The 22,608-nt window shown below is 41.6% G+C and overlaps 1 protein-coding gene across 2 annotated transcripts in view; it reads right to left on the bottom strand.

Annotated features, from left to right (window-relative positions):
* Positions 1-22,608, bottom strand: part of UNC13B (unc-13 homolog B) — a 227,334-nt gene that overhangs the window by 165,047 nt on the left and 39,679 nt on the right. For both annotated transcript variants that reach the window (XM_076362991.1, XM_076362992.1), the window contains exons 5-7: positions 21,480-21,603; positions 12,083-12,153; positions 8,844-8,901 (exon numbers count right to left, since the gene is read on the bottom strand). In XM_076362991.1, the coding sequence (XP_076219106.1) occupies positions 8,844-8,901; positions 12,083-12,153; positions 21,480-21,603 (253 nt within the window). The remainder of the gene's footprint in view (positions 1-8,843; positions 8,902-12,082; positions 12,154-21,479; positions 21,604-22,608) is intronic.

Below are 22,608 nucleotides of genomic sequence, written 5' to 3'. Positions count from 1 at the left end.
AACAAACATAAGCCTGTACAAACTTGAATTGAAAACACCAAGAAGTCCAGACAGATAGAAAGTGGAAAGTTGTAATTCTAAAAACATGCAACAACATATATTAACACTGGAATAGATGATACAGACAAGTCAGACTAGCTACTCCGTGTGCTCTTTAATACCAACAGTGTGTGTGTCTCAGTTATCACATTATTTTGTATTCATAAGTTTCAGTACCCAAAAAATGAGGTCTCATATAAACCTCCAATTAAGGACTAAGCGACGCCAGCAGCCTGGTGCCTTGGAAGCTACAACATTCTTGTCATTAACACATTTTATAAAGCACATCTAAAGTTCCCACAGTTAGCTGAACATAACATATGCTCGTTCTGTATCTCAATTATGCAACTATTCAAGGAGGAACTCCTCCTCCCCACTTCACCCTGTCAAGCCTGGATCAGCGGGGACACTGTAGAAAAACAGAATATTCCAAGTTTTTAATGCAGTCTAGTTTGATTGCCTGCATGCCATTTTGTTTCATTTCTGTTTACAAGTCTCAGAGTGGATGGGATGTACTATCCCCCGTCAGAACATTATTGTTTACTGCTGTCCACTGCTTACAGTCATGCTGATAAATTATTTAATCCTCCTGTTATATCCCATACTGAGCGAAGACAGACAGCATCTAAACAAGTTTATAAAAGTAAACTGAGCTCAGGAAATTACACTATATTTGGTGCTGATAAAGTACTGTTTATAGAATACAAACAGAGCTGGGAAGGTCCTGGTCAGTTCTTTCTTCTAGTCAGTTCTTTTTCCAGGTTTAATAAATCTCCTTTTCCCCTGGCTAAGACCCTCAACACAGTGCACACAAATCTCAGATTCCATAAAAATGTACATTCTTCCAGTACTCAATGTACTTCCCAAAATTAAATATGTGGTATTTTAGTGTAATAAGCTTCTAAAATACAAAACAAACACTGCATAGCTTTTTAGAATGAAGTCACGTTTTCAGTAAGCAGGATGACCAAGAAGGATTCGTAACAAGTACCACCATTTCCAGTTCAGTTTTGGAACTCCACAGATGAGAGTGAAGACCTCTGCACAAAAGGAGATGAGAAAGCACGGGAGGGAAACGAGCTAAAAGGAGCTGACAGAGACAAGGACAGGCACTAGAGTACGACACTAGAATACTTTCCTTGCTCACTGTCCTGGCTTTGGCAGGGACAGAGTTAATTTCCTTCCTAGTAGCTGGTACAGTGCTGTGGTTTGGATTTAGGATGAGAACAATGTTGGTAACACACCGATGTTTTAGTTGTCGCTGAGCAGTGCTTGCACTAGCCAAGGACTTTCCAGCTTCCCATGCTCTACCGACTGAGAAGGCTGGAGGTGCACAAGAAGCTGGGAGGGGGCACAGGGGGGGACAGCTGACCCAAACTGGCCAAAGGGACTTTCCATACCATGGGATGTCATGCTCAGTACATAAACTGGGGGAAAGCTGGCCGGGGGGGGGGGTGGGGTGGGGTGGGGGGGGGGTGGGGTGCTGCTTGGGGACTGGCTGGGCATCGGTGGGTGGGTAGTGAGCAATTGCATTGTGCATCACTTGCTTTGTGTATTATTATTATTATTATTATTATTATTATTATTATTATTATTATATTGCTGTTATTCTATTTCAATTATTAAACTGTTTTTATCTCAACCCACGAGTTTTTCCTCACTTCTACTCTTCCGATTCTCTCCCCCATCCCATTGGGGCAGGGGGAGAGTGAGCGAGCGGCTGTGTGGTACTTGGTTGCCGACTGAGTTTAAACCACGACACTTACTACTCCCTCTTTTTCACCACATTTTACTCTAGTTTAGCATTCAGCTTATGCTGAAATTTAGGAGTATTTCATTTCACTAAGTGAAATGGCCCTTCTGGCCACCTTTACTATGGCTAAACAAAATCAGACTGAGAGCTGAGAATTTAAGCAGGGCTTGGATCACTGTCAAATCATCAAGAGTATCCACTAAGTTATTACAACCTTGTGCAACTCGTTAATAACCATAGTAAAAAGAATCAGGCAGAGTGCCACTTAATTTTATCTGCAATGGAAAAATTGTAACATTTCTATCACTGCACTAATACCTAACACAGCTGTCTCGTCTTACAAATTTCTGGGCTACTGAGTCACAATTTGGCTAAGAGATTTATACACAAGAACCAACAAAAGTTTTATATACTCCTCATGAGACACAATTTTGGACTATAGTGGATCACCTAACATTACATATATGCATAATAGCAAAGAGGAATATAATGTTCTACAGCAGCTGAGATAAAAGACTTGGTGTCTTTTTTTCTTCTGATTTTCAATCTTGGACTTTCAGTACAAGCCTCATTGCTCAAGGACACATTTATGGCTTGTGTATAAAGTTGAGCAATAATTTTTCTATCAGTTTAAAATCTTTAATCTAATTTTTAAAAGGGTTATATTCCACTGTGGTAACAAAATTCAAATTAATTTTCTGTTATTGCTATGACATTAAAGTTTGACTAATAAAGTTTCAGAGTCCTTAAAAAAAATCCCCACCAGAAAAAAAAAAAAAAAGAAGCATTCATGAAGAGCACTAAACAAATTATGAAACCTAGAGTGATTAACAAAGCATTTACTTTTTTTGATCACTGCTTACAGACACACATGTCAATATTAGCAGTGTTCAGCATTTCAGGAAGAGCATTAGGTTTGGGGCTTATTTAAAAGCCAAAGTTTTATTTCCTTGTCAACACGTTTCAGAACACAGCACATACTCTAGGACAACAACTAATGAAGTACATTTAGAAGATCAGCAGCAAAACCACAGATCTGCTCTCCTCTAGAGTTCAGCAGTAAGTCAAACGTTGTTACTGTATAATCTTCTAATATAGCCAGTATTTTTATTTTTAACTTCCATTTGCTGAGTACTTTTCCTTAGACATATCCAGTCCTGAAGTAGCAGCTTTATCCTAAAAATGCAGGCAGACATTTTAGAGCAAGACCTTGAATCTGCATTCCTTCGAGCAGACCTATCATGCCTTCAGCCAGCCCAGGCAGTGAGTACCTCAAAGCCACAAGAAAACAAGTCTCCCAGATAGGATTTATCCTAAACAAAGGGGAACACGAGCTGCCAGTCACCCAGAAGCAGAGAGGCCAAGGAACTCGCTTTTCCAGCCCGTCAGCAAATTACCACAAAACAGCTCATACAACGGTTTCACTTGTACAGACAAGAATAGTTTTTCCTCTGCCTAGCTTAATTAAAAAAGAGTCATTCATGTGTCCTGTTTTGAATTACACTTACACCGAACATTTTTTGAGGACTGTTGTAAGGCTTACTGTTTGTACTGTGGCCAGTAGTTTTACTCTTACTAGAGCACAGCTTTTCAATGACCTCAGCAGGATCTTTAGTGTCACCTCCCCTTGAGAAGGGTAAAATAATCATTGACCTCTTCCTTACTCTTCCCAAACTGGCCTGCTCTAGAAATGCTATAGGTAGCTGCTGACCTCTGTTGTTTCTAAGTGCAGAAGCAGGCAGGTAACCAGAAAAAAAAACCAGCAAGAATCTAGACGTATAGCATACATCTCTACAACAAGGAGGGCAGCATCACCTCCCAGCAATCGCAGCCGACTATGCTGCCTGCCACTGCACTATTACAGATCACACATCTCTGTGAACAATTAAGATGATCAAGTTGTGGCCTGCTTAGAAGCATTTTGATGCTGCCTAGCCTTGACAGCCTGGTATAGCAAATCATTTTTTAATATGTTGTTACCAAAGAGAAAAACAAAAAAATCTCTTCATAAAATGTCATTTCAGCACTGCCATAGGGTCAATTCACCCAGTTGAACACTGGTGGATGGCAGCCAACATCATCTTTGACCAGAATAAACCACAGGATTCAACAGCACAAGATGGCATGCTCAAACGAGTGCACATGTAACCTTGGATGGCTATGACTTCATTCCATGAAAACAGGTGGCAATGGTATCCTGCCAACCAAGCATTTTAAGCAAGAGTTTTACCCAGCTGCCTTGGACTCACAGCCTGCCCAGGTCTGTGCACTCAGTGCCACTGCTTCTGCTAGAACCGTACCATCTGTGTTGTGGAGATCCTAGCAGCAGGGTTTGATAGCCCCAACCCATGGGCACATTAATGGCAGCATAAAGATGCTAGCATCCACAGTGCAGCACTCTAAACACAAAATCGGTGTGGATATTATCAGGGCTTGCTGGGAAGTGGGGGGCAGAGAAGGCAGTCACCTGGTTTTTTAGCAGATGAAGCTCCTCATCAGTGCCATGGAAAGCACCATAATCTCAGCATTAGAGTCAGTCTATGCAGAGGAACGTACAAGCCTTCCTGACACATCAGTGGAATTTGAGCTCCTAAAAAGAGAACTAATGTGCATCAGGAATGAAACCTTTCCAAGTCAGCCTTTGGTGCTTCCAAAATAGTAGTGAATGTGCAGATATTAACAGAATTTTGCCTTACACATTTTGCAGAAATAGATTTCTTCAAATATTAGTGGCAAAGAAGGGTCAACAGAACAAATTGATCTGGCATCGAATGACACACAGTCCTATAATGTGTATAAAACGTTTTGCCAGCTTTTAAGTAGTTAGAAGGCTGCTTATGTATCTACAACAAAGCTGCAGCATTTTTTTCCTGCATGCATGTGCACACACACACACATTCCAGATAGCATTTGGGGTTCCTTCGTGTTCTCCTGGAAGACATGTTGTCTTGCTCCTTTCTCTCTGATCTGCTGGCAGACCAAGCATAGGCTAGCTTAGGTTCTTTTTGCTGGTATAACATCGTATCAGAAAAGTTATTTCCTTCCTTGTTGCACCAACTCACAATCCAGAGCCAAGCAACAAATTTACCTTCTTCTGAAAAAAAAAAAAAAACCACAACAAAACCCACAATAAAAAAAAACCAATAACACAGCCCTGGTAGACAGGGATTTTACAGAGCAAAAGACATCCAAGACAGAACTACGGTGCACTGTGGTCTATCAGGGTCTTACTGTGATAAGAGCAACGCCACAGACTCAAGGAAGTGGAAGAATAAAAATATACGCAGAGAAGGGAGGATAAAGCATTCTCAGAAAGATTATCAGTCAAAGATAAGAGGACAGACGTAACTGGTTGATTCAGTGGCACTTAGGTCGGCTTTTCTGAGAATCATACTGAACAAACCTGCTCTCTTCCAGATTTGTAAACTCCCTGACATGAGGTATAGGGCAGTATTTACAGTAGCTGATATTAACTAAGACTGCCAAATCTTTTCCACAAAGATACAGCATACCTTTCTCATCCCAGTTTGCACAGTGTCTGCTACAAGTCAGAGCTGCTTTTAAGTGAGTCATTCTGTCAGTATTTTATGGATTATAATGGACTTTTATGTTGCCAGAAATGATCTTGAGCATACAAGGAGAATAAATCTATACCTACCACAATAAATAACTTAGAGCTTATTGACTCAATGAATGCCAAAGTAATCAAATAACATTTTTTCAACCTGCTTCATTTAAAGTGAATTTCCAGACAATAAAAGCTTACTTTCTTTTTAATTTACATTCAATTTCAGGTTGCGGGTAAAAGCGAGTAAGAGGATGCTGCAGTGATCCAACAATGAGGTATCAGCAAATTAAGAATTACGATTACATTTAATAGAAATGCAAACAAAACTGGATCCATGGGCACTATAGTGCTTTGCTTATTGCTTGGGATCACTGGAAGTTAAATCATTTGGAAGCATGTGATCTTTCTGGGGCAGGAGAAATATATAGGGAAGCACAGAAGTTGGGAGGTAAAAACGAAATGGCTAAGTATGATGAAGGAAGAGGCAGGAAGCGCCAAAATCAGTAGGGCTTAGAAGAGACTGCGTGTACAAGAACAGACCCACCTGCTTCATTTAAGAATAGGCAGGAAGCCCGAATCCCACATTACCTCAGAAATCATGGGACAGACTCTTCTAAGAGCATAGCAGCATTCGAGACTCTGAAAGTGGGCCCGAAAGCTTCATAATCTCTCGAAAAATTAGAGCACCTAGTCTGAGCTGAGATTTCCCACGGCACCATGCCAAGGCAGCAGCCCACGCATGACCAGAGATGAAAACCCACCCTCACAGATCAGATGCTGGCTTTCAGACACGGCCCAGCTCTCTTCTCTCACACCCTGCTCCGTCCTTCTCCCCCTCCCTACTCAGGGGAGATACGAGAACAAGTTGCACCCATGCAGGAGATTGGGAAATAACCATGAGAAAAGGTGGCTTGAGAAAGGGACCAGAAATGTATGGAAAACATAGAAGCAGAATGGGGCAGAAATATAATCTAATTTTAACACGTAAGGACATGTATTTCCCCGTTTAATGAACCTGACCCTGCCTGCTGGAGTAGGATTTTCTCTAGCTAGAACAAAGAAGCCAGAAGAGTCTTCTGAGAGCTGCAAGAGAGCTAAGCAGGACACCAGTGGCATGTGCATTTATACTGTTATTTCTTGAAATGCAAGCTATATGGAGTGTTTTGCTGCACTTTTGCTCTATAGTGCATCAGGTTTTAAGATGACTTCATATTTTCTAGGATTTGGGAAGATACTCTCATGGGGCAAAAACTACTTACACTCAGGAGGTTTTTTGCTCCTTCTAGATACCTAGTCTGTCATCCAGATGATTGTGTCCTGCCCCCAGCAGCGCTCACATCTCATCTAGCACATTGTGATGGAAAATTGGATGAGTCTTACAAATGTTCTTGAGGATATTTTTATTATATCTAAAAATGTATCTATCAGTTATTTACCCACATGGTAAGTAAGAACACTCCGTACTCAACGTGTTTTAGGCTAGGGAAGGACACCCACCCCACTCCTATGTAAAAGGGGGTTGAGCTCCTGCATCATATGCAAAGGCCAGGTCAGCTTTCAATAGACACAATCAATGCATCTTCTGGGTTGAATTCTCAAGTTCCAAAGGACTATGCTACATTCAGGCAAGCTTACAATTCTTATGCACAGATTGATGCAGGCAGAGTTCATTTTTCAAAAAGTACTTCTACATTAAATGTCTATTTTATATTTGTCCATGTAAATAATTAGATATTCATAGAAGTTGGATACTTGCAGGCAGTAGATAAGCAAAAGTACATGCAGTGCCACAAGCTTTATCGAATTACTGGAAAATTCTTAAATACATTAACCACATACTGCTATTAAATATTTAACATCAATTCTAATGACCATTTTAAACCCATGAGTGATTAAATTAATTCTTATGCGATATTAATTGTTCAATCCAGGGGCCTTCAATTAATTATCATAAAAGGTCACTTTCTAGCAAGATGCAGGCTGTTAACAGGCAACACAAAAAAGGCAGCTGCAGTTCTACTCTTTACTATCTCTATTTGCAAGAGCTGGGCTGGTCCCTCCAGGGAAGAAACCGGCTACAAGAGCTTGAGGATGCAAAAGCACCATGCTGTGGGAACAGGTGCAGCTACTTTCCCTACACAGAAGCATTCCTCCTAATTTACCCATACATCCCAATGGAAGAGTCAATCAAACCAGCCTCCCTCAAACAAAAGCAAAGTCCAGGGCACATAGCCAGGAAAGTCATTTCAGCAAACACCACATTCATTTCTTGGACACTTCATATCAGACTGGTTTTCTTTGACCTTTTGACATTAGGGGTTCTGCACACTATGCTAGTATGATTTAGTCACATATTAGTTTCTCCAGCAACATTTCTTATTTGTACGCTTTACAAATTAATTGTGCCCTTCTGACTAAAAACAAACAAAGTGCTTTATTCTTTACATACACTCTTTTTAAAAAAAGTGAGGACACATTTGGTGTTACCTAGGGTACCACTGCCGGAATACTTTCATATAGCTCTGTATGTGCTCCAGCTAAACAACACATTCAGATTTCCTACACAATTGGTTAATGTCCATGTTTTCTTGAAGACAGTTTTAAGATAACATAATAACAGTATACAGATAAATTAATTCTACTCAAAAAAGGTAAACAGTAATTAACATTTCTGATGTCAACAGTTTTGTAGAGATCCTATAATCAGCCTAATGGATAAACAGCCTGTAAAGTGCAATATGCACATCTTACAGGATTTGAAGTAGAGCATAAAAGATTTGTTTAAATTATGAGACTTGATTTTTATTAATGTTGTTGCCAAAAGTAGCTGAGACATTCATAAGAGACATCATTGAGCTTTCATCTACTGTACGTTAAAAGCAGTGTTTCAGAAATCTAATTTTGCAGACCATCAGATACAGTATGTCCTAGGTTATTTTTCCATCCATGTTTTCAGAAGCATAAAAAAATGCAAGATGAGATAAGCAGAAATTAGTAAAAATATTTTTCATCCATCAACACAGCATTTAAAAGTAATATCAAAGAAATTAGGCATCAAGTACACAAACCTCTGGTGCATTTTAAAAGCTACCGGCAGCACCTGTCTCCATCTATTCTCCTCCTCTTAAAATTTCATTAAGGAGTCAAAAATAATATTCAACACATGGTGTTTAAAGAGAATATAGCCTAACTTAGTTATATGAAAAAACTCAGCATTTTCTTACTTGCGTCGATATTACAGGGGTCTGACAATCTAGGTGACTTTGAACACATTTTGTGTTCCTGTTGCACATGAGGACACAAACAGGTTAAAGACCCAATGCTTGATTTCACTTTCTAGCATCAGAAGCTTCACAGAGATTTAAGTACTTCTAAAGAGAAAATACTGTTCAAATGTACCATCATTTGATAACTAACCAGAGAAGGAAATAAAGTACACCAAAAGAGGAAAAAAATATTGAGAAGAAATGAAGTCTAACTTACAACACTGGGAGGCAGCACTGGGCAATGGTTTCTTCTGGACTTCCTCCTGAAAGGCATACTAAACAAGAAAAAAAAAAGGGAAGAGACAGATAAGAAAGCAAATGGTAACTTTATGGAACAGCTTTCAGAGTACATCATGCCACATAAGAGAAAACATCCCTGGTAGCATTGAAGTATTAAATATTCTCCTTAATATCCATATTCAACCACACTCCCATAAGTCTCCTCTTTTTTCATGCCAAAACCAGGTGTTAACAAGTGCACATCTGGTTAAGCTGAAGTCTGCTTTACCACAAGCACAGGCCCTATCCAAACTCCGAGACCTCAGATTAGACATCTAAAGATCTGATTCTCCACACCATGATGCCACTGTGACAGGAGCTCAAAGCCGACTATAAGCCCGTTTACGGTTAGACACTCAAGCACAGCTTCAACTGTTCAAAACTCATGTGGGCTCACAGCAGCACTGCAATAGGAGACTGAAGCAGTTAGATAATTAGTGTGCCCGGCAGGGCAGTAAGTTAGATAATTAGTGTGCCCGGCAGGGCAGTAACACAATGTTTGCCCAGCCAATGCTTACAAACTCTTCTGTGATCCACTGTACATCCAAAGTGAAGAATTTTTCATCTCATTTAATACTAAATTAGAGGACAGAGATATTTCAATTAGCCAGCTTTGACTTTTTACAAAGCTGTTTGTTACAGCATCAAAGCATTCCCTAGGGGAAAGCCAGTGGTTTTATTTTGTTATTCTCCTCTGTCTCGTATTACACAGAGATATGAGAAAATTAGGACAATTGAGCGAAATTAATGAGAACAGCCTTTGCTAGGAAAAAAAAAGTCCGACGACAACGGAAGCGGCAACCTTAGCAAGCTGGTGCTGCAATCTGTGCAAGACAGGGCCACCAGACAGCCCCTCTTTGGATTTGGTAAGGATTAACGACCAGTTCATTACATGGAAGGTGACAACCTGCAGACTTCTGCTGCGGCTATCTTCTCATCTGTGCTATTTAAAATGCACAAATGATCCTGAAAGGTGGTTAGTCTTCTCATCAGCAAACTGCCAACTCACTGAGTTAATCAGGATTGTGAAAACAAGAACTGATGGATCTCACAGCACTGACTGGTTGACAAAGTGGTGAAAGGAAGTCTGTTGATGAGCAATTTCAGCAGCACAGGACAGCACTGGGTTCTGAATTATTATACTCAGATCCAAAAATAGCAGTAGCTTGTTCTTTTTAAGACATCAGCCCAACGGCTATCAGCAGTCCCAAAAAGAAAACTGAGTATTAAGTCTTTGTAGGAATAAAGACTGGAAAACTTATGACACCAAATAAGCTCCAGATGAACCTGCTTCTTGAACACTGCTGTGTAACTTCAGTCTGTTCATCCATTGTCTCAAACTGACATAGCTGAAATTAACTCACAGAAAAGAAGATAAAGGCACAAAGTTGTCCTGTCCTAAATACCACCATGCAGGCTAGGACTCTGCAGCCCCAAAGCCATGCAAGAAGGTGAGGTCTGTAAAGCTGAGTGGCACAGAGTGGATGAATGAGGATCAGTCATTCAATTTCTGCAAATAAACCTGCCTCCAGCTGGTTTCACAACACAGGGTTTGTTTGCAACATAGGGTTTGTTTGCTCAGAGCAAATAAGATATTTCTTCAGGCAACACATAATTAAGGTGCTGAATTCCTTTGCTACAACATAACTGACCTGGGTGCATTCAAAAGGCAACTGACATCCACAGAAGAAAAATCCATCAAGTGCTGTTAAACACAAAGATACTGCCTCTGGCTCTGGAAGTTCCTGAGCTACAAGTTGCTGCAAATTAGGGGAATATGCAAGGAAGATATCATCCCCACTCTGGGTCGCTGTCAGACATGGGACAAGATGAACCTTAGGTCAGGCCCTGCACAGGTGTTCCTACATTTTTTTCATTTTCTCACTGGTGACAGGGAACATCCATAATAAATTTGAGATCATTAGGTCAAAAATACAGAGACATGATTTTGTTACAGTATTTGATAAAAGCATGCACTTAGCATGCATATGGATGGCACTCCAGGGAAAGGGGTGTCTCACAAAGCTCAGGACATCTTTCAGCAAGTCCCAGTTCAGTGAAGCACTAGAGGGCACCTATGCTTCATTGAAGTACCTGGCACAGACTGCTGCTACAGTCCACAGGAGCAGGGAGGCACCACAGCAGTGTCACTGACAGGCCAAATCACAGATTGAGCTTTGTCATCAACTCCAAGAGGTTCTCAGAGTTCTAGGAAGGCAGGGGAGGTTGCCCTCAAGCAGTTATGTTTTCATCCTCCCAAATACTGATCTGTCCTCAGTCAAAAAGAAAACCCACCTTATTTTTCTCCATCTGCACAGTAAACCAAATGACTCAAATAAGGAGCAGAAAAGAATAGATGAACGATCCCAGAACAAAAACCTACTAAAGTCACTGGCAGAACATTTTGCAAGTTACCTTGCTACAGAAAGACACCTATTAAGAGTTTAAGCAAGCACCACATTCCTACTCAGTTATGTTGACATTGACACATGAGGGGGTTTTTTAAAAAAATGCTAAACTTCTGGTACAGGCATTAATATGTCAAATCATATTTTGTAAGCTGTATGAACTGTAAAGAAAAGATTTAATCATGCAACTGTTCTAGTCTTGCAAAAAAAAAATTGTAACTTTTAGTTTATAGCTGTTTAGCCAAGTACACACTAGAAAAAACAGGAAACCAAAGCCATAGCCAGCAGTTATTATAATACAAGATTCATAAACTGAGCCATTAACAACTGGATTAGGAAAAAAAGCTAACAGCTCCAACAGTCCTCAGTTCCAAGAAAGATTCAGTATCTTGCTTTGTCTTCTTCCCAGAAGCAGCTAACTGCAAAAATGTCCCTTTTGACTTGATTTCACAAATGAAGAGAACCTACCACAGCTTGTCAAAAATGGTTTCACTCTCTTGTGAGGTAAAGCATGATATTACCTTTCCTTTGAGTGTATGCACATCATCAAAACAGTTCTCACTATTTGAGCACCTCCAGCATGCAGAAAAATGTTCCTCTCCTTCACACTAACAGTATACCTGAGAAAACAGTTCTGTAAACAGTTCATGGAAGACTTGTAAATGATGAACATTTAGTAGTTACCTTAATCACAGGGATCCACTACAAAGAACAAAAGCAAGTTATAAGGCATTCAGGGCTAAATTCACCTTTCAATTTAGGTATTTACCTCATCATCTCCCAGTGAATTTATTTGTTCTAATTTCCTGGTCCAGTATCTGGCCTCTTCTTCAGGGATATCTATACCAAAAGAATAAGTCACACCATCTTATCAACCAGGCAAATTTGCATTTATCACCAGTAGCATTAAAACAGGGAAAGTATTCCAAGATCATACCACAAAAAATCCACACTTAATTTTGAAGTAATAGGACTGTCTTATGTTAGCACTCAGATGGAAAATAAACATTGTAAATAGTGACACGGTTCAAGGGCTTACATTGCTTTCTTGTTTAAAGCTGATTAATGAAATGCACGCTGCACAAAGGTAGGAAAGAGTAAGACAGACTGGTTCAGATTTAATTCAAGTATTAGTTTTATGAAGAGCCATTTCACAATGTTATGAATACACTTGCTATATGCTTGTTAACACATGGCAAGATCAAGAGCCTCTTCTGGAGGCTTTTATAACCTCAAAAGAACAAGGGCTCCTTTTGAATAGCACATCTTTCTTACGTACCTGGCATAACACAAATTCAGTATCAAAAAAGAAATAGTCTCTTGTTTTCCTTTGCAGGCAATAAGCCAAATCTTTTGAGGTAATGAACACTGTTATAGGCAGCCATATTTACATGAAAGCACACTCCTATTTTTACCACACACTGCAACTTCATTGTGAAATGAATCACAACAACCCTTTTACCTTCTAGAAGATTTACCAAGTTGATGACTGACAGCAAGTAGCAAGCATTATCACCTTTATTTTGGTAACTATTTTCTGTTTCACACTTTGAAGTAATATAGTGTCCTAATGGGCTGAAGGGAACATAGACTTCTGCCACTCAAAATTTCATCTCTCAAAGTGCACCCTTAGAGGTGCAGACGAACTGCTGTGGAAAGCTTAACAGAAGGCAACTTAGGTACAAACTGTGCTTACAGAATAGAGCAAGAGGTGCACAGCACCAAGGGAAATAACCCACTGAAAGAAAAAGCATGTCAGGCTCTCAGTCCAGGAGAATTAGGTAAATTATTTAGGGATGGGGGGCATATAAAATAATTGGAAAGAGGGAAAAAAAGTTTTGGGGCTTTTTTTTCAGCCACTCAACATCCCCCTGACTGTAGAGTGGTTGGTTGGTCTTGCCTCCAAGAAGGGGCAACGAGATCTGAAATTTGGCTATTCATGGCCCAAAACTGCGTCAATGCAGAAACTTCAGAGCTCACCCAGGAAGGAAGCGGCAGAGGCAGGGACTGCTCCAGCTAGACACCACCAACCCTGCAAGCCTCACCATCCCAAACACTGACAAATGAGGATGAGTATAATACCAGTTCAGCTAGTTTTCCCATCTCTTGTAACTCTTTACACTCTCAGGTGCCTCATTAGGAGCCAAGAAGTTTACATCTAACAAGTTTGTTTTCCTGCAATGAACTGTACCCCATGAACACAGCCACAATGATATGCTAAGCTATGCGTTGGCAAGAATGGGAGAAGTAGGCTGGGATGGTCTCCTGGTGAAAAGGTGGTTCTAAAAGTCACATCCACTCTTGCTCCTGAGAGAAACAAGAACAAGATTTACTGGCAGGTGAGCATTCCATTGGGACCTACGTGCTTCCAGAAAGGACCAAGTATTGCTTTCTTCTTATACTTAACGGGGATATCTGCCCTACGTGTGTCCCTTCTCAGCCACACAAACCATCATCTTATGAAGCCAGTGACCCCAAAACATCTGGAGATGATAGTGGCCAGTGTACTAGAACATGAACCGCTTTCAACAAGAACAAGGAACATGCCAGATTTAGTGGAATTTGAAGTTTCAGAAGTAGGTGTTTCCTTGGACTACAAATGAATGTCTACACCTTTGTAACAGAAACACCACTGTATTTTTATGCAGCTAGTCTCACCCAGACAAGGGGGATAAAACAGGCCCCACTTGAGAAAGTTTTAGGCAACTGGAAACTTAGTACCTGGCTCTAGAAAACTTGCATTAAGTAGAAAAAAGACAACCTATTTCTCCTTGCTTGAAGGGAGACCAGCAAAGTAATTTATTTTAACCATAATACACAGAGCCAGTTGCTCTTTCTGATGTACAGTACATTGCTTTGTTGTTATATGCTATTAGAAAACAAGGTAAGAGAAATATGAGAGTGTCTTCCACAATTACAGGAGTTGTAGAAAAACATACATGCTTTTGATCATCAGGGCTATGGATCACAGCTGCACAGATTTATTAGATGAGCTCCGCCCAAATTAGGGATGGCATTCTGAGGAAATCTGGACAGAATTGATCTAGAAAGAGGACATCAATTAACTGAAGGGCTATCAGCATACAACCTGATGAGATTTAGGAGGACAAACTCCAACAAAGACCTGAAGCAATCCAAACATTAAACCAAAGCCTATGGAATTTTGTCTTTGAAAGCCATCGCTTCTCTAAAAGATGAAGAAAAACTCAGGAACAGAGGACTAAAGGTCAGAGTGAAAACAACTCAACTCTGGAGCCTGAAATCAAGACCAAAGAGATGCAGGAGGGATGAAGCAATGGACTACCATCAACACTGCAGGAACTGCAGTTGTGTCAGGGTAGGCTTCAATGCTTTCCCATAGACCATGGTTTAGCGGCATGCCCAGGCATCAAGGAGCACCATGTGTCTCTTGGATTTGTTGTTCCTATCTTGTACCCAAGGTGCTCATTTCATAAATGGAGCTATCAGATTTTTAGTGCAGGATTGCTGCTATGCTCTTGAAACAGCTTCTTATGCAAGTCAGAGATAAAAATCTGCTACTGTCTAGATACTGGCTGCTTCAAGGACATAGTCTTATCTTGCAGAAACTTGTCATCAATATTAATGGCAGTACAGCTACTGCACAGCAAACCTTAAACATGAAGCAATTGGCCTATGAACTTGAGTCAAGTTACCTGCTCAGAAGAATAAATGCCCAATGAGACAGAATTCTCGATTTTTTGAGGAAGCTGTTTATAATTATTTTTTAGTTTCACCATTCATTCGTGTCTCGCTTCAGTCAGCTGTTTTGTTGAAGCCGGTTCCTTGGAACGCAAAGAATGGAAAGCCCTAGTGCAGAGATCACAGACTGACTGCTTGCAAGGCCACATCCACTGGCCAGCTCCTACATCACTGCTCAGCTTTGATTACAAGTCTAAGTAACTCTTCTACATTAACTTCTGCTTATAAGATAAGAAGCTGAACTAGTCCAAACAGAGGCCATCTGATGCCAGCTCAGGACCCTGCTGACATCATGCTTGGTAAACAAGAGGAGCAAGGCTGTATGTCAGTGAAACAAAACTGCTGAACAAGAACAGATCTGTTCACTAGGTTTTGGGGTTTCTTAACTTGATACCAACATGGAAAGGTTGCAAGCTTTACTGTCCTTGCTCCTACTGCTGTCTTCAGCTGGAAGCTGAACCCCCTGTCTTCTCTGGGCTCCTGGTGTCAGGGAGCAGTGAGGTCTGGTTGCTCCCTAAGGGAGGGGAGGCAAGGGAGATTCTGTGGCTGGCAGGGCAGGGGACTCGCCAGCCAGGGCCCTGTCCTACAGCACCTGAGCAAGGTGAGCAGGTCAGGCCCAGAGATCATGGCCGGGTTCAACCAGGAGCCCAGATTGGCAGGCAGGACCATGGTGACAAGGCAGATCTGAGGTCGAGCCAGGAAGTCAGCCCACCTCTGGGCCTGGATCTATGGGGTCCATAAGCAGGCACAGACATGGCTACGGCTGAGGTGGGGAATCAGTAACTCCCACAGCACCACTCAGGAGTGAAGGCTCAGAGCTGAGCTGCAGTGGGACTCCTGGGCCCATGAGCAGGGGGTGTGGGTGGAGGTCCCAGGTGAGGCTGCTCAGAGCAATTAAGACATATCAGTGCACCCAGGGCCCTGACACCTGGATACACTGCACTACCACAGAAATGGGGACAGTGCAGTATAGAGACTTACCAGACTGAGGAAGGAATTACAGGAGAATTTGCTGCATCTATACAGACTGCTTCACTCACAGTTAGACCCCCTCAGGTACCTAAACATGACAGTATTCCCACTTAGAGATCTCTAGCTTGGCAATAACCAGGAGTTTTAGCCCTAAAGCTTTTCATCACCTCAGGCTTGCTGGTCCTTGCTCTACTCCTTGCACATCACCTTGTGCCACCTGAGTTTTTCCCAGGTAGCAAGTCCTGGGCTGGGGCATACCCCAGGTAGGCATGAGTGAGAACAAGTGCTGGAAGTAAAAGCGATACCCTCTCTCTCCCCACTTTCCTACAAGCCTTCACTTGGCTTCCTCTCTTCCCAGCCCCAATTTCTTCCCTTTCCAGAGGTACAGGAATCTTTACAAGTTCTCACTGAAATAACTTTGCAGAGCTGAGCATTCCTCTTTCTGTACAGCTCCCAAGACAATAAAACAACAAAGCACATTTACTCCATCTGTTGGCTGGACTCAGATCAGCATGCTCCCAGCCTGGGAGTCATGAGAACACTAAAAGCATTTTCACTCCAATTATCTACTAGAAACAGCCTGGCACAGACCCAAACTGCTATAGTTTGGGAGCCAAAAGCATTTTTGAGTACTCCATCCTGTGAGGGTCTTGCATGTAGCCACTGCACTTCTAAAAAAGGGGGACAGAGTAAAATTGCTTTTAAACAGCACAATTTTACACTTGAAAAGCAGCATCTTGGAAAGTCTGTGCCAGCAAACATTCATTACATTAAGACAATAATAGCAAGACTGTCTTCTCCCCAACAGTAAATTTTCTAAACCGACCAAGAAGAAAAGCTGTCTCCCTTCCTTCATATGTCTGTCTTGTTCCTGAGAAGAAACAGATATAATCAGTGGAGAAAGCTGCTCCAGCCTGTCTTCACTAACAACCACTTCCTCCCATCAAGAAGGCAGTTTATTGCCATTTTTAAAAGACTACCAAACATAAAAATGCTTTGCACCCTAGGGGTTAATATCAACTCTCACTAACACTTCACATTTCAAATGCTCACGCTTTGCTGCACTTTTATAGAAGAGGATTTGCAGTCATTCTGTTTCTGCGAGACTGAACATTTAAGAACATAGGGCTGGCAGAGAATGTTAGATGACAGTCTGGTCCCCAGCACCTCAGTCCATCACACACAGATGCTCACTGCAGAAGGGCCCAGAGATCTGCTCTCTCCCCTGTACACCACAAGCTAATGTCACACTAACAACATGGCCTGGTTTTAGTTGGGATAGAGTTAATTTTCTTCCTAGTAGCTGGTACAGTGCTGTGGTTTGGATTTAGGATGAGAACAATGTTGGTAACACACCGATGTTTTAGTTGTTGCTAAGTCGTGCTTACACCAGTCAAGGACTTTTCAGCTTCCCATGCTCTACCAATTGAGAAGGCTGGAGGTGCACAAGAAGCTGGGAGGGGGCACAGGGGGGGACAGCTGACCCAAACTGGCCAAAGGGACATTCCATACCCTGTGACGTCATGCTCAGTACATAAACTGGGGAAAGCTGGCTGGGGGGGCCGCTGCTTGGGGACTGGCTGGGCATCAGTCAGCGGGTGGTGAGCAATTGCACTGTGCATCACTTGCTTTGTACATTATTATTATTATTATTTTATTCTATTTCAATTATTAAACTGTTTTTATCTCAACCCACGAGTTTTCTCACTTTCACTCTTCCACTTCTCTCCCCCATCCCACCGGGGGGAGGAGGGGAGCGAGCGAGCAGCTGTGTGGTGCTCAGTTGCCGACTGAGGTTAAACCACGACACAACACTACTGAACACAAAGCAAGAGCTGCATCTGGAACATGCAATGGGACACATGGCGGATATATCAAGGCCACTATAGATGTTCTTTGTCTCATTAGAAATCTGGGCATTAACAAAGTTTCCTGGATGGCCTCAGGAAAGGTTATTTTATATCACCAGGAGCAGAGACTACAGCTGTCACCAGCCTCTGTTAGGAAATTGCTTCCCCACTCCAAGGCTGGTAAACGCTTAAAAACAACTTCATATGAAAAAGGGGGGAAAAAAAAAAATCTCTAGGTTGCCTTCATCATGTGTTACCACTAGCAGCATCAGCACATTCTGCATTTATTTCAGCTTTAGCTGTTGCCAATCTCCAGAGTACCAGGAGAACACATACCAGGGAGGAAGAATCCTGAACATATCGGGTGGAAGCAGAAGCAGCAAACTAATCCAGGATAAATATAGTGCACACAACAAACCAGTTTCTAAACCTCTTTGCATATGCAATCATGGTTTACACCAAGGACTTCAACTTCTCTGGTTTTCAAATTTGTTTATTCTCTCTTACCATCCCTTAAAAACTTCAAGCTCCGCCTAAACACAATGAAACATTTTAAATACATAGACTGAGTAACCTGGGGTACTGCATCCATATGCATCATCTAACCTAAATGAAACAGAGCAGCCAGAAATGATAGAGAAAGCACAGAAGCACAGCCAAACAGAAGAACGCACTATTTTGTTAAAGCTGCTATCCCAGACAGCTGTATTTTACCAGACTTGGAAAGCAGCACAAGCTGTACATGTGCACACATACCGCTCCAGTTCTCATATATCTACAATAGCCAGGAGATCTTCACCTGGGAAACAAAATGTGATACACAATGTTCCTAAGTGTCAGTGCAAACATGCTGTTTTTAAAACATTACCTCTACAGCAACAGAGCTGCTGACTTAAGAATTTCCACAGCAGATCAATGATCTGCTTAGTTCTCTGTGTAGGTTTAAAGCAGCGGTTCCCAGCTCATATGACAACACAGTCTTAACATGTGGGGCACTACGAGTCCATACTGCTACCCTCCGTTTAGAGGGAAACTGCCCTGCAAATCCATCAGGAGAGACACAGAGGCAGTGCTGTGAGCCGAGCTACCTCCATGCATCCCTCCAAGTCTCACAGTACACCTTCTCTATCCTAGAGGTGATGGCAGGAGATGTTCAGTCATGGTGTGAAGGGAAGCACCGCTGGAGAAGGTGATACGGGTAGATGCTATCTTATAGAATCATAGAATCATTGAGGTTGGAAAAGACCTCTAAGATCATCGAGTCCAACCGTCGACCCAACACCACCACCCACTAAACCATGTCCCTAAGTGCCTCATCTACTCGTCTTTTAAATACTTCCAGGGATGGGGACTCAACCACTTCCCTGGGCAGCCTCTTCCAATCTTCTAGAGGAATATCCCACACTCTTGGTGCCTACCACTTTTCAACCTTCTTCTGACCTTGCCATGGCAGGACAGACTGAAAATTGAGCACATCCAAGAAAAACTGCAGCACTCTTCAAGTGAAGAGCAGCAGAATCCTTGAAAGAGCTAACTGATGCACCCATTTTTCCTGGACGTTATGAAACACTGGACAGGCAGACAACTTTTCACACTCTAAAATAAAAGCCCTTCAACACAGCAGTGTGGAGTTCCTGTTATTTCAGTATTTGGCATAGCAAGCAAAGGAATAAGTAATAGCTATGCTTTAAATGATCAATTGCATTAAAAACAGAAAAGTCACAAAAAGCTTGTTATTGACTTAATGTTTTCAGTCTTCTGCATGAAATCCTACTTCTCAGAATTCTATGTTCTATAGAACATCATACATTTTAAAATAGTAGTTAAAAAAACAAAATAAACAAACAAACAGAGTCCTGTGTTTTGAGTATAGCAGTAGGGAGAAAACACACTATTACCTGAAATATTTTTTATTTTTTAAATCCAGATGCTCTAACACATAATGGTTTACAGGGAATCTGTTTTCCTATACTTGGAAAAAAAAAAAATTCACAAAATGTAATGCAGTCCAAAACATGAATTGCAGAAGAAAGCAAATTCTCTTTTGGATACTCTCTGAATACATAGGGAGAGATCAGAACTTCATTTTCTTTTAAAACAGAGACAGTTTACAAACAACTATGTCAGAATAAACTTAGATGAGAAGGTAGCGGCTACAAGCCTTGCCTTCAGCTACGTGTGCTGTGTTCTCTCCCTCCCAGAAGCCTAAACACTTGCCCCACAGAACCAACGTTTCACCTCACAAGGAAATCAAGTGAGTTGTTCCTCTTCTCACATAACAAGCAATCTCAGTAATAAACTTCCCACTGACAGGGTGACAGCAGTGAATCACCAGGACATTTTCATGAGGAAGAGGGATGGCTCCAGACCAATGTTAGACAGCTTAGTTGTCAAGACAGCTGAGATGTCAGATACCTTTTCCCCTTTACACACTGGACTGTAGTTAAAAAGCAGTGCCTATTAAATCTATAAAACACTGCGCTCACCCTCAATTGCACCATCCAGCTGACTGTGCACTCAAAACAGTACACCCAGCTTAGCTCCCAGAGCACAAGATACAATTTATATCGATTTTAGTGCTGCAGGGCCAAAGCCTGCATCTTCCTTTGCACCAGGAAGGGGGCCATGAGACTAATAGATGACCTAACTTTTTTCCACAACAGATGGCCAATCCTGGCAGTTGCTGGCCAAATGCCAGTGGGTGCACAAATGCTCCACCAGTGCTTAGAGCATGATGCAAATTGCTCACACTGCCAGGGGCTCGGCTGCAAAAAAAAGCAACAGGCAGAGGAGAGATGAGCCTTGCAATGACAGACAACTTTGAAGCACTTAAATGTCCGCTGTAGAAAAAAAAAAAATACCACAAGCCCCAAAAACATCATCTTTGTTCTTGGTCCCAAGAGTCAGCTAAGAGCTAGAAAGAGGAGCTATGTAAGCCTTGGATGCGTTCTGGTTAAGCCCTTCCTTTGGGAGTTTGTCTGTCTGTTTTGGGGTTTTTTTTGTTTGGATTTAAGTAAACTAAAATTAAAAAAAAAAAATAAAAAAAAATAAAAATCACACACAACTTTACTTGAGATGGCTTTGCTCCCATTAGCTACTTTTTCACATTCTGTACTTTTCAACCACAAGTAACTGCCAGAAAGGCAGTTCTTACAACACCAAGTTATTTATATACTCTGCTAATGATAATGTTCAGGAGCACTGAGCATTAATGTTTCACTAACTGAACTGCACATTTCTAACAGGGTTTAAGTGCACCTACTGCAAAGCAGCTTTAACAACACACTTGACCTCTGCTAGAGCCAAATTTGTCTAGGTACAAAGAAGTGAATGTTCCCTGCTCAGGAACAAAATGTCTAACTGCACAATCCTGAAATAGTATCAATAGTTACTTAAACTGCTGCTAGTCTAAACATTCCAGCACTCTGAGACCATCAAATCTTCCTTAATTATTCTGATCTTGTTAGAAAGAAACCAAACAAGAAATGAACACCAGCAATTTAATTTGCACTGAACTATTTTGGTTGAACTGTGAACAAGCACAACGATTATAAAACTCAAGGTGCTCCCAAACACTTTCTCTCCACTGTCAGAACCCTGAGTAAGTTATTGAAAGGCACTCACCAAAAGGTAATTCGAATCTCGTGTCCAGCAAAATTTTATGAGGAGTCGGGTTTTTGGTTCCACAGATTTCATCATGTTTCATTACAACTTCTGCCTCCAGCGTAGCCCACTCCCCAGGACCTTCCTGTGAATCACAAGCCACAGGTGATGCTTCAAGTCTGGCAGGTCCTTATGCAGCAACTCTCACACATTTGCTAAGATAAAAGACTCCAGGAAGACCCTTACCGCATTATCAAGACCTGGTACCTGATTTTAACATCAAATGACATCCATTCAGCACATGCTGGCAGCTTTTCTTCCAAATCTCAAAGGCCTTTACCAAGACAAGCAGCAAACACCTCCCAGCAGAACTACTGCCTTCTCAGTGGAACTGCAAAGGTAAGTCCTCAAAGGCAGACACCAAGGAGTGTCTGGACAGCCAGAACTGAGCACCAGCTAGACCTTGTGGCCACACTGCTGGGCGTCCCCACTCTTTTATGGAAAATACAAGCTCTCTCTCCCTGCTCAAATTCAATAATCTTTTAAATAATTGCCCTGAAATTTGAGGTAAAGAAACAAACATGTCCTGCTTAGCTGCAAGAACCTCCAAATTCAGTAGTTAGGGCGGTTACAGACATTGGCACATCCCATTTCCTACTTTTTTCCATTCATATTAGCACCACTAGACACCCTCTAACACTGCAACCAGAAACTTTAACAAGATGATGTAGACATGCTCTGGGTCTACCTTAAAGGTCAAGCTGCCTGTTATCAGGGTACCCTCTATCTTTAGCAGAAACTTATGGGAATTTGAGCATCAGCTAAGGAGTCAGTCCTTAAGACTTCAGACACTTGACAACTATATGCATTCCTTAACAGATTAAGCCCTGTTTTCTGAGTCCATGTGAGTGAAATGAGTCCAGAAATACCTACTTAAGCTCAGTTTTGGTCTCACTGTTGGCAGCATCCCAGCATCCTTCAAAAAAAAAAAAAAAAAGAAAAAATCCACAACCCCAGTGTGATGCCAACAGCCCTCTTCCCCCACCCAGCCTTCTTGGCTTTGCAAGTGGAAGTTTTTCTGAGGAGCACAGTCCTGGGCTGCACCAGGCTAGATTTGTAACACATTAACTATCAACATTGGAGCTGTCAA

The sequence above is a fragment of the Aptenodytes patagonicus genome, chromosome Z, assembly GCF_965638725.1.
Source record: "Aptenodytes patagonicus chromosome Z, bAptPat1.pri.cur, whole genome shotgun sequence".
Taxonomy (NCBI): Eukaryota; Metazoa; Chordata; class Aves; order Sphenisciformes; family Spheniscidae; genus Aptenodytes; species Aptenodytes patagonicus.
The sequence above is the reverse complement of the archived record's forward strand: the minus strand, read 5'-3'. Positions and strand labels throughout refer to the sequence as shown.